Source organism: Petromyzon marinus, unplaced genomic scaffold (genome assembly GCF_048934315.1).
Source record: "Petromyzon marinus isolate PM22_M1 ecotype Great Lakes invasive population unplaced genomic scaffold, UKy_Petmar_22M1.pri1.0 PM_G_Scaffold_57, whole genome shotgun sequence".
Lineage (NCBI taxonomy): Eukaryota > Metazoa > Chordata > Hyperoartia > Petromyzontiformes > Petromyzontidae > Petromyzon > Petromyzon marinus.
In genome coordinates this window covers 126,162-143,249 of record NW_027423010.1, presented here as the reverse complement: position 1 = coordinate 143,249, position 17,088 = coordinate 126,162, and the positions used below count along the sequence as shown (strand labels likewise).

At 44.0% G+C, this 17,088-nt stretch overlaps 1 protein-coding gene across 2 annotated transcripts; it reads right to left on the bottom strand.

The window, feature by feature from the left end:
* Positions 1–294: 294 nt before the first annotated feature.
* On the bottom strand, positions 295–15,677 carry LOC142918192 (uncharacterized). 2 transcript variants are annotated; one of them, XM_076062317.1, is made up of 5 exons: positions 15,424–15,677; positions 6,075–6,547; positions 5,776–5,880; positions 5,283–5,347; positions 295–3,897 (listed from the first exon to the last, which is right to left on the bottom strand). In XM_076062317.1, the coding sequence occupies exons 2-5, from the start codon at positions 6,532–6,534 to the stop codon at positions 3,364–3,366; spliced, it is 1,164 nt and encodes a 387-aa protein (XP_075918432.1). In that variant the 5' UTR covers positions 6,535–6,547; positions 15,424–15,677; the 3' UTR covers positions 295–3,363. The 2 variants fall into 2 exon arrangements, with proteins under 2 accessions (XP_075918432.1, XP_075918431.1); XM_076062316.1 differs by having other exon boundaries at positions 6,075–6,542.
* Between the last annotated feature and the right edge of the window lie 1,411 nt (positions 15,678–17,088).

The following is a 17,088-nucleotide window of genomic DNA, read 5'->3' as shown; positions in this document are numbered from 1 at the left end:
TCCCCACACCGTGAGGGTTATATGAGCATACTTCACCACGCTAGCCAGTGCACGGTTGGTTAGGCGGGGGAAGGGGTGGACGGGGCAGTTAAAGATATCTCACTCTTGATTTGATACATCACTCACCGCTCATGTTGGGCATGGCTTGGAACTGAATTCAGGTTGCTGCTGGGTTCATATCGAAGTGCGTTAACCACTGAGCCACAACTCTACGTAGTTAAACAGCGAGGGAAAAAAGTATTTGATCCCCTGCTGACTTTGTACGTTTGCCCACTGACAAAGAAATGATCAGTCTAAAATTTGAATGGTAGGTTTATTTGAACAGTGAGAGACAGAATCCAGAAAAACGCATGTCAAAAATGTTATAAATTGTACTCTTTGGTTCCGTTCGGTAAAAGTCACGTAGGTAAAAAAATAAAATAAAATCACGACGTTTCGGCCACAACACCTTCACTTGCGTTACGCGTTTTTCTCATTCGCGTTAAGCCGAGAGCCGTGGCGTTTGGGGATTCGCGGCGGATCTGCACGTCGCGCGGCTCGCCCCTCCGCGTTGTCGCGGCGGCGGAGCGCCTCCGTCGCTACACGTCGCAGACCGCCGAGCGCGGCGACGACGACGCGACCGCGCGAGAGGAGCCGCGCCGCGCACAATCAGCCCGGGCGCGAACACTTGCGAGACGAACGTTGATACGGCGCCGCCCGTTGCTCGGCTCGTTGATCAGGATGGGGTTAGCGAAGGGACAGCCGTCGTGGCTGCTTGGCCGGCTGATTAAGGTTAGGGGGCCAGCGTGGGGATTGGTGCTCGCCGGCTGACGAGGGTTTGCGAACGCGGCCGTCCGTTGCCGTCGCGTACGCCGCCGACTGGCCGCATTTGAATGCTCGCCCTCGGGCGAGCGGGGGCTATACGCACGTGGCCCGGACATCATCCAGCACCGTGTGGAGGCAGCGACGAGGGCTTGTTGGATCGCCGTGCACGCGTCGTGAAACTCCCTTCACGTGGACGTCGAGGCGCGCCGTGCCTTTGGGCTCGCCTCGGCAGAAGTTCAGGATGGCCAAATGCGGACTCCCGTCTGTTCGTGCTGCCAGCTATGGCTGCAGGTTTTTGTCGTACGTGTTATGTATATCGTTTATTGTTAAATTTAAAATTACAGTTCCTATGAATACTGTTGTTACATTGTTTTTTATAGCTTTATTTTGGTGATTCAAAAACATATGGTTAATCTAAATTGTCTTATAGTTGTTGTTGTTGTTGGCTTGCACCACATTGTGATTTTTGCACACAGCGTTTTAATAAGTTTTTTTTGTGTGTGGAATATTTCCTGGTTTATTCCAGGATGTTTCTGTTGCGCGTCGTCGCTTTAAGATGTTCTGTGTTCAAATTTTGTTTGTTGCGGTTGCACCCGACTTAAGAGCCGCATGGCTCACAGGGCTATACCTAAATAAATGAAACTTTAAACTTGAAAACTTGTTCCATATGATTGGAAGAGACTTCTACCGGGTGCTCCAGGTTCCTCCCACCTGCAAACACGCATTGGCTGCCCGATAACACCTCAATGTATAGAGGCCTGGAGAGCTTGGGCAATTGTCGGTATCGTTGAGCTCCCTCCTCCCTCCTTGCCTCTCTCCACGACGAGAGAGCGCGCGGACGCTGAGCGGAGGCGTTGAGTAACAAGTCCACATCATTATTACCTCTATTTACGGGGGGGGGGGGGGGTGAGTGCCTTGGGTTGAGGTGGAAGAGGTGGAAGAGGTGAGAGAGCGACCCCCTTCAGCTCAGCTCAATGTTCACCGCGCCCACCGGATCCTTTCCCGCCCCGTGCCACGCGCGATGGGGATGTACACCCCCCCCCCCCGGGGTATATTTATTTGCACCGCCAAGTTGCCTACACCCCGAGTGTTTGTTTACATCACGGCGGCGACGTTTACACAAACAACTCTTTACAAAGCGGCACCGGGACCGAGTGGGGGGCCAATGGGGATTGGGGTTCCCGGGCCCCTGGACAGGGCAGAGACACGTGGCGGCGATCGGGCGGCGAGGTGGAAACCTTCTCAACGGATTCGCGCGACTTCGACGAATTAACTCGGCGTCTTGAGAGTCACGTGTCAAACGATGGCCGCTGCGTGTCCACTCCGCCTCGAAGGCGGCACAAGGACCACCAAGCGGAGACGATCGTCGCGCATCAAGCGGCCGCCCACGCGTCGTGGGCACCGCGCGGGTCTCCGCTCAAAAGGCAGGAAACGAAAACGCGACCGGCGAGGAAACCCGATCCTCTCCGCTCCGTCCGATCCCCCTTCTTCGTGGGCCGCGAGCCTCTCCCCCCCCCCCGGACCGCTTCTCCTCGGGAGCCCCCCTCGTCGTCGTGGGCCTGGGTAGAGCCGACCCGACGTCGGGGCGTCGTCGCTCACGCTGTGTGTTCCTGGATGCTGCGCTAAGACCGGAAGAGGTGGAATGCCCTGCGTGACTTGTTAAAGGTCGCGGACAACGCGAGAAGTTTACCGGACGTTTGCGTGCCGGATTCGGCAAAGGTGGTAAAGGTCTTAAGTTCGAATCCTCGTTTCGGCGGTCGACCGAGCCCGATATCCCTCCGGGGATTGACAAAATGAGCGCCACTCTGCGGGGAAGATCGACAGTGCTTGCCCTGTGGACGGACTCGTCCTCGTAGCGGTAACGTGGAATTCCCACGCTCCGTGGCTCTGCAGGGCTACGAACAACACACGCCTCAACGCTCGCTCGAGAAGCAAATCGCTCCGACCGTGCCTTGCGTTTCGGTTTCCTCGAGCCGTTTGCGGCGTTTCCCATCGTGCGGCAGTTCTGACGCAGCCAGCCGAGATCTCGTGAGAGAGACGTCTTGAGCGGTGGTTGGGGGGGGTGGGGGGCCCCCCACAGAAGCTTCAGGAAGTTCATATTCTTTGGTTCCATCGGTAAAGTAACGTAGATAGAGAAATCAAAATAAAGTGAATACAAATATAATGAGAATAAAAACCGCGATGTACCCATCGCAACACGAGCAGTCGTCATCAGGAAGGGAGAGGGGGGGGGTGACATCGACCGATCGCGTTGCGTTCGGAACGTCGTCGTTCTTGTTCTCATTATTTTTATTCGCTCCATTTGTTATTTCTCTATCCGCGTGAGTTTAACCGAAAGAACCAAACAACAGGAACTTCCCGCGGCCGCGGAAGTTTTAAGTCTTCAGGAAGTCGCGGTGAGTAAAGTTAGGAGGGGTGGTGGTGGTGGTGGGGGGTCAGTAGAGCAGGGCCAGGGGGAGCGGAGGGAGGGAAGCAGAGAGGCGGTGATTCAGGGCGCCCAGCCCTCTAGGAGCCGCGCCTGAGGTGGCCGCGCTTGGGTAGCCCCAGGCCTCATCCTCATCATCCATCGCTTGCCACCCGGGATCCATCGCGGGCCACACGGGATCGATCCGCCACACCAACGAGCCTTGCGCTGAACAACGGCTCTGCCTCTGCTAACCCCTCCTGCTGCTGCTGCTCCTCCTGCTGCTGCTGCTCCTTCTGCTGCTGCTGCTCCTGCTGCTGCTCCTGCTGCTGCTGCTGCTCCTGCTGGAGTTTCTGGAGCCGGTACGTGACCTGCAGGAGCCGCCGGTACACCGTGGCCTGCGACTCGGGCGTCTGGTGGCTCGCGGGGTCCTCGAATGACGCGAAAGGATCGGCCGCCGCTTCCGCATCTTCCTCTGCTTTGCGCTCCTCCTCCTCATGCTCCTCCTCCATCTCATGTTCATCTCCCTGCTCTTCTTCTTCCACCCGTTGCTCTTTTTTTTTATCCCGGGGTCTCGTGCACTGGACGCGGGGACCACCTGACGCGCACGTGGGGACCAGCTGGCCGCTCGGCCGATCGGCTGACATCCCCGACGGTGCGGAGGTTTCAGGGTCCCCGTCTGTGTCCGCCTATTATACAAGCAGCAGCAGCAACAACAACAAACAAATATGAATAAGTTAGTTTTCCCTACGATTCCAGACTTATGGGCCACCCAATGTAGGCATCACACAGAGTATTTTAAAATGGCACGAGCTTTACTACTAACCGGCTTCACCCGGGAGTTGTGGAGTCTTGCCTTGGGATTAATTTAATATTCCCTTTTATTTCACTGACAAAACCTGACAAAAAATTTGATGCTCGCAAGAAATAAAAAAAGCCGAGACAAATAAATTTAACTAAATCGGAATAAAAAATTCGATTTAAAGCTTTCGTAACTGCAGGGATTCATCTTATTGGTTCTTTCGGTAAAGTCACCACTTGGAATGGAAATAAAATAATAAAAATAAAACATAATAAAATAGAATTCTCACGACGTTTCGGCCACAACACAAGTAGAAGAAGGCTACTTGTGTTGTGGCCGAAACGTCGTGAGAATTTCATTTTGTTTTATTTTTATTACTTTATTTCCATTCTACGTGGTGACTTTACCGAAAGAACCAACAAGATAAATCGGACGTCTTTCACTCGAGGAAGTTCAACCTTAACCAGGCGACTCGGGAAGGGACTGTGAGGTGGCGAGCTGAAAATCGTCGCGTTCCCTTAGAAATTCCAGACGGCGTAAGCCGTGCAAATTTCACGACGTCAGAGAGTCAGCGTTGGAGAGGTTTTGCCGCTTCACACAAACGGATGGATCTTCCGCTTTATATTTAAGCGCGAGCTGAAAATAGTCGCGTCGACTTAGAACATCGAGACAGCTTTTGCTCGGGATGCATGGCCTACGCGGAGGGTTGGGGGGAGGAGGGGGATGCGTGACGTCAGCAGGCACTCTGCGTGACGCTGCCGCATGCCGGTGACATCACGGATGCGACATCACCGCTCACTTGCCGTGCACTGTGTGTGAGTGTGTGTGTGGGCTGCTGTGATTTACTTTGTGCTATTTATTATTTTACCAGGTAAGGGCCACCGAGCCATACGGCTCTTATTTCAGACGCGACCTGGCCACAAACGATAGCCCGGTGAAGTGGCTTTTCAAGTGGAAATGTACAGCGGCCAAATACTCTGAACGCGTGTTCATAAATGCGGAGGGGAAAAAAACCCGGAGGACCCGTAGAAGAACATCCATGCCCACAGGGAGAGAGAGAGAACACGCAAACTCCAAATATGTGGGCGTCCAGGTCAGGATCGAACCCGTGACCTCCTGGCGCTTTGCGTGTACGCTGCGTGGGGGGGTTAATCCCGGGTGAGGCCACTGCCCCGCGTCTCCCGATGTCCCCGTGTCCCCGAGCGCGAAGAGACAACAGAGGCGAGATCCGTAACCGGCAGGAGACGGCGAATATGAATCGTCGCGTCTCACCGTTCCCGACGAGGCTCGGCCGCTCCCGGACTCCGTGGAGGGCGAACTGCACCCAGGCACCGTCCCTGTACAGCGCAGACACAGAGACGATGCACACGAGACAAAGGCCCCCCCCACCGTGTAGCCTCAACGGGCCGCTGGGGCATGTGCCGTTAACGACGGCCTAAGAAGGCAGCGACGGCGCTCGTGAGGAGGCGGGCGGCCAACGCCGCGTCCGGCCGCCTTTGTCTCCGTAGCGGCGACGCCCGGACGTTGCGCCGGATGCTCGTTTGAGGCTGTGCCGACCTAAAGGGAGGGGCGGCCCCGGACCAGCGCAGATCTGCGCTACCGACGTTGGCCGTGAGCGTTCGTGCGAACCACCGCGCGAACGCTCCCCACGCAACATGGAGGCACGCGCCGTGCGCTGGATCCTGAGCAATGGGGCCACGGTGGATAAGTTTGGGGGTAGTGGGGAGGGTTGGTGTGCCGGGAGGGGGGCGGTGGTGTCCCTTACACAGCAGCTTTCGTTGGCACGGCGGGTTCCCTTCGCGGCACGGGGATGCCCCCCGGGCACTATTGGAGCGCCCCCCCTGGCTGTGACTCCTCCCTCGTGCTGCTGCTGCGAGGGAGAGAGAAGGAGACGGGAGGGAGAGAGAGAGAGAGACCCCCACCCCCCCCAACACGGTTTCGCGAGCACGCCGCTCGTTTTGAGCGGAGCCGGCAACGACGGGGAAGCCGGATGGCCGCTGTCGTTACGGTGGCGCCGATCGAGCCGCAATTAAAATGCACCGCCCGCCATTTCCCAGTAATCACCTCCTTCTCGCTCCACAGGCGCCGGGACCGTGCTCGTCCGAAAGCAGGGCGAATCGCCGATGCCGCGAGCGGACGGCGCCGTTTTGCCGTCAAGCGCCGAGCCGGGGCCGCTCCTGGGGCTCCGATGTCGCGAGGCGAAGCCCGGGGCCGGCTCCGTGTCCGCTGGGCCATACTCCTGGGGGGGCCCGTGCGGAGGCCTGCCAGGCCCCCACTGCATGGGACTTAATCCCAACTGCTGCTGCTGCTGCCACGGGTCCTCAACCCCGAACCAGGGCCTGGGGGGTGAGTGCCCACGATCGTCAAGGAGGAAGCCATCGTCCTCCAAGAGGCTGTGCTCAGTGGCGTCGAGCTGTGAGGGCCTCAGAGTCTTGGGCCCGCGGTCCGAGTTCCGACGGCGCGCGAGCGGCGGCACGAAGTCCGGGCCCAGGGCCTCGTCGGGGGCGAAGTCGGAACTCTCCATGAAGTGACCTGCGCTGGGCCCGTGGGAGAACGGTGAATGTGAGGAGGATCATTGAGGAGACGCAGCCCCTCCTTGACCGCCGCGGGGTGCTGCGCCGCCCGCCGTGGGAAGGGTCACGAAGTCGAAGCCAGCGTGGCAACACAGGTGGGTAAGTAGACGCTCAAACGTCTGTCTGTAGGGATGTTGGGGTGTGCGCTGGGGCGTAATGGGGTGTAGGGGTTGATGGGGCGTTTTGGGTGGCAGCGTGTGGGTGCAAACGGGTGTACAGAGTTCAAGTGTCAAGTTGATTTTGTGTGACCGGGGTGAGACCTCAACAGACCAGGATAACTGATTTGCAAGAGTGACCTGGGTCATGGCAATGACAAAAAGAATAACGTAAGAGTACAGCAAAATGAAGCAAATTGAAGCCAGAAGCAAGACTACTCAATTTAAACCCACTTCCCAATGTGGTATCAAACTTGGTAAACTTATGTCATACTGATGACAATACCATATTCTATCATTAAAAATAAAATAAAAACATTTTTTTAAACATAATTTTTTATATGTTATGTTTCGGCTCGGCTCTAATTGTCCACGCTCAACTGACGTTGGCTGTAAATGACCACGGTCCCCTTACGTCGTGGCGAGCTTCTGGGGCCACATTAGTACGGTGCATTTCATTAAAGCGCGTTTTTTTATAATACTTATTTGACAGGTTTTTGCGTACGTACTCAACGGATGGTCCTCCTAGCGGGCTGCGCTACCAACAACCTGTCGACCCGAGTTCGACTCCCGCTCCTGGCCAACATCAGTGACGAATATCTGAACCGATCCTTGGCCTCCCCCTAGATCGACTCAGCCTCAAATGAGTTACCTGTTGCAATGCGTAAACATTGACACCCACCCCCCTCGTCTTCCGTGCCGGCCTTCACAGGTGCTCGCTAACAGCACTTGCCCCGACAGTCCGTTAATGCTCTACGGAATATATCGTTGCCATCGTGTGCACGTAAAGAGCACCACCAACCACCACCACCCGCCCCACCGTATAACATTTAAACAATTGTTGGGCGTCAACTGCTGTCGCGAGTGGTTATCGCACGGCGCTACGAACCTGACTCACGACGAATACGAGCGCCTCCCCTAGGTCGACTCAGCCTTAAAACGAGTACCTGGTGCGGTGTGTAGACATCGACGCGGGGCGAGAGAGAGAGAGAGGAGAGAGGAGAGAGATGTAGCAGCTGAGCGTGGTGCTGGCCACCCACCGCCTGCCTCTCACGTGCCCCGGGGCGACCTTCACAGCAGCAGCAGCAGCAGCTCGCCGACGGCACTTGGCCCCCCAAAGGTTCAGGTCACGTCGGTTATAAGATCACTTCAGTCTAGATCTGAAGCCAACGTGACTGCAGGGATTCGCAGGCTGTGGTTTTTTTCCGCTAAAGTCAGGTAGTAGGTTTAAAATAAAATAAATTAAAACTAAATTCTAGATTTAAAGCTTTCGTGACTGCAAGGATCCATACTCTTTGGTTCTATTAGAAAACAAAGCGCCTTGACAAAGGAATTAGCATATAATTTAGCATCTGCGGATGTGTATACTTTAACTTAGCTATTTCAATGAGCCATTTCAATACTAAATTCTATGCTAATTCCTTTGTCAAGGCGCTTTGTTTCTTCTCACACAGCTTAAAGGTCGTGATCTGAGCGTGGCTTTTTCACTCCAGCACTGTCCTCCAGACAGTCTCGTCCCTTCACCTGATGAAGGCCGCTTGTGTTGTGGGCGAAACGTCGTGATTTTTTTGTTATTTTATTTTCACCTACGTGGTGACTTTACCCAATAGAACCAAAGAGTAAATTAAAACTAAATTCTACCACGACGTTTCGGGCACAGCCACAACAAGGGTCCTTCACGTTGTCCCCCCCCCTCCCCCACCTGAAGGTCGCTTTGGGTTGCGCCCGAAACGTCGTGATTTAATTTTAGTTTTCTTTTATTTTCTTTATTTTTGTTACCTACGTGACTTCACCGGAAGAAAAAACAAACTAAAGAGTGTTAATCCCTGCCGACACGAAATCTTTCAAATCTATAATCATATCGATTACTTGTCTATTGCTTATCGATCAATACGATGGCTCTGAACTTGCGCGTGCTCCCCGATTCCCCCCCTCGTCTCTAATTCCGAGCGCTCTCCACGCCGCTCTGCGCAGATCTTCGTCGTCGGCGAGAAACTCCCTGGGAAGCAGAAAATAAGTCCACAACGTTCCGGGCACGCACGCAAACAAGCGGCCAATCGCCATCAGGTAGGGGGTCAACCGCAGCAGGAAACAGTTGCTGAAGTGGGCGGTAAGCTGCCTCTTGCTGTGGTTGTGTCCCTCCCCCCCCGCCACCTGAAGGAAGACGCTTGGGGTTGCGCCCGAAACGTCGTTATTTAAATTTTTATTTAAAGCTTTCGTTACTGCAGTAATTCATATTCTTAGCTCTTTTGGTAAAGTCACCACGTTGAAGGGAAACAATAAAATATTTAATTGTTATATATATTTTATTATTTTATTGTTTCCCTTCAACGTGACTTTACCGAAAGAGCTAAGAATATGTCGTTATTTAATTTAAAGTTTTCATTCATTTATTAATTATTTTACCTAGGCGGCGTAAGCGATGTTAACCGTGGCTGCTGCTGCTGTGTCGTGGTGGTGCGAGGTGGCGGCTGCTTGGGGTGGGGTTGGGGTGGGGTGGGGGGAGACTTTCATCCAGCAGTGGGTTGATCATGGCTGATGGTGTCGTCATCGTCGTCGTCGTGATCGTCAAACGATGTCGCCGTGGTGTTTGCCAGCAGACGCATGGAGGAGGAGGAGCAGGAGGATGAGGATGAGGAGGATGAGGAGGAGGAGGTCGCCTCCTCTCTGCGTCATTGCGGCCGTGGCGGCGTGGAGCGGCTTCACCTCAACGTGAAGACGTCGCTCAGTCACACGCGGCGGGGGGGAAACAACAACAACAATAACAACAACAATAACAACAACAACAAAACAACAATAACAACAACAAAACAACAACAACAATAACAACAACAATAACAACAATAACAACAAACAGCAACAACAATACAACAATAATAACAACAATAACAACAACAAACAACAACAACAATACAACAACAATAATAACAACAATAATAACAACAACAACAAACAACAACAACAAAACAACAATAACAACAATAACAACAACAAAACAACAACAACAATAACAACAACAATAACAACAATAACAACAAACAGCAACAACAATACAACAATAATAACAACAATAACAACAACAAACAACAACAACAATACAACAACAATAATAACAACAATAATAACAACAATAACAACAACAATAACAACAACAATAACAACAACAATACAACAATAATAACAACAATAACAATAATAACAACAACAAACAACAACAATAATAACAACAACAATAACAACAACAAAACAACAACAATAACAACAACAATACAACAACAATAACAATAACAACAACAATAACAACAATACAACAACAATAATAACAACAACAAAAACAACAATAATAACAATAACAACAACAATAACAACAAAACAACAACAATAACAACAATAACAACAAAACAACAATAACAACAATAACAATACAACAACAACAACACAACAATAACAACAACAATAATAACAACAATAACAACAACAATAACAATACAACAACAATAACAACAACAAAAAACAACAACAATAATAACAACAGCAATAACAACAACAAAACAACAACAATAACCACAATAACAACAACAAAACAACAACAACAATAACAACAAAACAACAACAATAACAACAATAACAATACAACAACAATAACAACAATACAACAAAACAACAACAATAACAACAATAACAATACAACAACAATAACAACAATACAACAACAATAATAACAAGAACAATAACAACAATAACAACAACAATAACAACAACAAAACAACAACAATAACAACAATAACAATACAACAACAATAACAACAATACAACAACAATAACAACAATAACAACAATACAACAACAATAACAATACAACAACAATAACAACAACAATAACACCAAAACAACAATAACAACAACAAAACAACAATAACAACAAAACAACAATAACAACACAACAATAACAACAACAATACAACAACAATAATAACAATAACAACAACAATAACAACAACAATAACAAAACAACAACAATAACAACAATAACAATACAACAACAATAACAACAATAACAATACAACAACAATAACAACAACAATACAACAACAATAATAACAACAACAATAACAACAATAATAACAACAATAACAACACCAAAACAACAATAACAACAACAAAACAACAATAACAACAAAACAACAATAACAACCATAACAATACAACAATAACAATACAACAATACAACAACAATAATAACAACAATAACAACAATAATAACAACAATAACACCAAAACAACAATAACAACAACAAAACAACAAAACAACAATAACAACAAAACAACAATAACAATACAACAATAACAATACAACAACAATAATAACAATAACAACAATAATAACAACAATAACAACACCAAAACAACAACAATAACAACAATACAACAACAATAATAACAACAATAACAACAATAACAACACCAAAACAACAATAACAACAACAAAACAACAATAACAACAAAACAACAATAACAATACAACAATAACAATACAACAACAATAACAACAATACAACAACAATAACAACAATAACAACAATACAACAACAATAACAATACAACAACAATAACAACAACAATAACACCAAAACAACAATAACAACAACAAAACAACAATAACAACAAAACAACAATAACAACACAACAATAACAACAACAATACAACAACAATAATAACAATAACAACAACAATAACAACAACAATAACAAAACAACAACAATAACAACAATAACAATACAACAACAATAACAACAATAACAATACAACAACAATAACAACAACAATACAACAACAATAATAACAACAACAATAACAACAATAATAACAACAATAACAACACCAAAACAACAATAACAACAACAAAACAACAATAACAACAAAACAACAATAACAACCATAACAATACAACAATAACAATACAACAATACAACAACAATAATAACAACAATAACAACAATAATAACAACAATAACACCAAAACAACAATAACAACAACAAAACAACAATAACAACAAAACAACAATAACAATACAACAATAACAATACAACAACAATAATAACAATAACAACAATAACAACACCAAAACAACAATAACAACAACAAAACAACAATAACAACAAAACAACAATAACAACAATAACAATACAACAATAACAATACAACAATACAACAACAATAATAACAATAACAACAATAATAACAACAATAACAACACCAAAACAACAATAACAACAAAACAACAATAACAACAAAACAACAATAACAATACAACAATAACAATACAACAATACAACAACAATAACAACAATAACAACACCAAAACAACAATAACAACAATAACAACAAAACAACAATAACAACAATAACAATACAACAATAACAATACAACAATACAACAACAATAATAACAACAATACAACAACAATAATAACAACAATACAACAACAATAATAACAAGAACAATAACAACAACAATAACAACAACAAAACAACAACAATACAACAACAATAACAACAATAACAACAATACAACAACAATACAACAACAATAATAACAATAACAACAATAATAACAACAACAATAACAACACCAAAACAACAATAACAACAACAAAACAACAACAAAACAACAATAACAACAAAACAACAATAACAACACAACAATAACAACAACAATACAACAACAATAATAACAATAACAACAACAATAACAACAATAACAACAAAAAATAACAACAATAACAATACAACAACAATAACAACAACAATACAACAACAATAACAACAATAACAACAACAAAACAACAACAACAATAACAACAACAATAACAACAATAACAACAAACAGCAACAACAATACAACAATAATAACAACAATAACAACAAACAACAACAACAATACAACAACAACAATAATAACAACAATAATAAAAACAATAACAACAACAATAACAACAATAACAACAACAATACAACAATAATAACAACAACAACAATAACAACAATAACAATAATAACAACAACAATAACAACAACAAACAACAATAATAACAACAACAATAACAACAACAAAACAACAACAATAACAACAACAATACAACAACAATAACAATAACAACAACAATAACAACAACAATAACAACAACAATACAACAACAATAATAACAACAACAATAACAACAACAAAAACAACAATAATAACAACAATAACAACAACAATAACAACAATAACAACAACAAAACAACAATAACAACAATAACAATACAACAACAACACAACAATAACAACAATAATAACAACAATAACAACAACAATAACAATACAACAACAATAACAAAAAACAACAACAATACTAACAACAGCAATAACAACAACAAAACAACAACAATAACCACAATAACAACAACAAAACAACAACAATAACAACAAAACAACAATAACAACAATAACAATACAACAACAATAACAACAATACAATAAAACAACAACAATAACAATACAACAACAATAACAACAATAACAACAATACAACAACAATAATAACAAGAACAATAACAACAATAACAACAACAATAACAACAACAAAACAACAACAATAACAACAATAACAATACAACAACAATAACAACAATACAACAACAATAACAACAATACAACAACAATACAACAACAATAACAATAACAACAATAACAACAACAATAACAACACCAAAACAACAATAACAACAACAAAACAACAACAAAACAACAATAACAACAAAACAACAATAACAACACAACAATAACAACAACAATACAACAACAATAATAACAATAACAACAACAATAACAACAACAATAACAAAACAACAACAATAACAACAATAACAATACAACAACAATAACAACAATAACAACACAACAACAATAACAACAATAACAATACAACAACAATAATAACAACAACAATAACAACAATAATAACACCAAAACAACAATAACAACAACAAAACAACAATAACAACAAAACAACAATAACAACCATAACAATACAACAATAACAATACAACAATACAACAATAATAATAACAACAATAACAACAATAATAACAACAATAACACCAAAACAACAAAACAACAATAACAACAAAACAACAATAACAATACAACAATAACAATACAACAATAATAACAATAACAACAATAATAACAACAATAACAACACCAAAACAACAATAACAACAACAAAACAACAATAACAACAAAACAACAATAACAACAATAACAATACAACAATAACAATACAACAACAATAATAACAACAATAACAACAATAATAACAACAATAACAACACCAAAACAACAATAACAACAAAACAACAATAACAACAAAACAACAATAACAACAAAACAACAATAACAATACAACAATACAACAACAATAACAACACCAAAACAACAATAACAACAACAAAACAACAATAACAACAAAACAACAATAACAACAATAACAATACAACAATAACAATACAACAATACAACAACAATAATAACAACAATACAACAACAATAATAACAACAATACAACAACAATAATAACAAGAACAATAACAACAACAATAACAACAACAAAACAACAACAATACAACAACAATAACAACAATAACAACAATACAACAACAACAATACAACAACAATAATAACAATAACAACAATAATAACAACAACAATAACAACACCAAAACAACAATAACAACAACAAAACAACAACAAAACAACAATAACAACAAAACAACAATAACAACACAACAATAACAACAACAATACAACAACAATAATAACAATAACAACAACAATAACAACAATAACAACAAAATAATAACAACAATAACAATACAACAACAATAACAACAACAATACAACAACAATAACAACAATACAACAACAATAATAACAACAATAACAACAATAACAACACCAAAACAACAATAACAACAACAAAACAACAATAACAACAAAACAACAATAACAATACAACAATAACAATACAACAATACAACAACAATAATAACAACAATAACAACAATAATAACAACAATAACAACACCAAAACAACAATAACAACAACAAAACAACAAAACAACAATAACAACAAAACAACAATAACAATACAACAATAACAATACAACAACAATAACAACAATAATAACAACAATAACAACACCAAAACAACAATAACAACAAAACAACAATAACAACAATAACAATACAACAATAACAATACAACAATACAACAACAACAATAACAACAATAATAACAACAATAACAACACCAAAACAACAATAACAACAATAACAACAAAACAACAATAACAATACAACAATAACAATACAACAATACAACAACAATAACAACAATAATAACAACAATAACAACACCAAAACAACAATAACAACAACAAAACAACAATAACAACAAAACAACAATAACAATACAACAATAACAATACAACAACAATAACAACAATAATAACAATAACAACACCAAAACAACAATAACAACAACAAAACAACAATAACAACAATAACAATACAACAATAACAATACAACAATACAACAACAATAATAACAACTCCCTCAGCAACTCCCTCACTCCTCACCTCGCGTGTCGTCTTCCTCCTCCTCACCTCTTCTCTGCTCTCCTCACCTCTTCTCTCCTCACCTCTTCTCGCCTCTCCTCACCTCTTCTCTCCTCACCTCTTCTCGCCTCTCCTCACCTCTTCTCTCCTCACCTCTTCTCGCCTCTCCTCACCTCTTCTCTCCTCACCTCTGCTCGCCTCTCCTCACCTCTTCTCTCCTCACCTCTTCTCGCTCTCCTCACTCCGCACCTCAACTCGCTGCTTCTCTGCTCCTCACCACCACCAAACTCCCCCTCCCCCACCCGTGGGCACGTGACTGCCCCTCCCCCACCTCACCCCCACCTCACCCGTGGGCACGTGACTGCCCCTCCCCCAATCACGAGACCCGTCCCCTCCCTACACACAAAACGCGGTGACGTCATCTCACATAATTTACACGCGTAACGTCATTTTCAAAACTCCCGCGACGTGACGTCATCGACCGTAAAAACCTCGGTGCCAGCTTGTTGGTTGACGCGTGGTAAGCGTGTGTGTGTGTGAAGAGTGGCAAGGGCGGTGGGACAGCGGTTAGCGCACACTGCGGCGTGTGGGTGACTCCAATCAGTGTGTGTGTATGGAGCGCGCATATATATATAAAATACCAGCGGTTAGTACCCGGCATTGCCCGGGCGAAAAAAGCAAACACACACATGGACTTACACACAGACATCGACCCACACACATAGAAACACATGGACTTAGACGCACACACACAGATATGGTTAAACCCAAGATGGATTGTTAGCAGGCCAGCCTAAATGTTTCTAACCGGTAAAGATGTTGCATTAGGGGGATTCAAGTTTCGCAAGCGTAGAGAAGGGAGGGAATGATCGTGGGCGAGAAGACGTGGAGCTTCGTGCTGAGCGAGAGACCAGGTAGCTTACACACAGTGTTACGCAGCGGATGAAAAGATAATGCCGCTCGACTGATTCGGAGTGAGACCTCTGGTGTTAAACTGGAGCCGGTCATGAGCACACTGGGCAGGTATGAGAAACTCTGCACTCTCTCCACAACTTGGCCATCAGCAATTGTGAGTTGTGGGGGTGGATTTTCCGATGGTACAAAATACCCAGGCAGGTGCTTAGTTTTGGTGGGGCTGCTGGTAAGGCCCCACGTCTTAGTGGCAAGCTCTAGGTTCAGCAGCAGTGCGTCCAATTCCTCTTCTGAGTGAGCATTAATTACCAGATCATCGGCATACATAACGTGGTTGAGCAATAGGGAGCCATCCCTTGACCGCACCCGGGCATCAATCAGCCTCCCATTGTATCTGTACCCAGATGGAAATTCCTCCAGTACAGCTATTGAAGGCTTCACAAACTACGTGGTCAAAATAGATGTAAAAGAATGTGGGAGGCAGAGGACATCCCTGTCGCACCCCAAAGGTGTAGAGGGAATGGCTCTGACTCACAGCCACGTAGTTTGACGTGGGGCCGCTCACCATCATGAAGGTCCTTAAGGATCGTGAGCAGAGAGTCAGGGATTCCGAAAGCACGAAGAGCAACCCTGAGCCCAGGCCTACTGATGGTATCATAGGCGTTGAGCAGGTCAATAAAGCACACACACATGGACTAACACGCACACATGGACTAACACACACACATGGACTAACACGCACACATGGACTAACACACACACATGGACTAACAC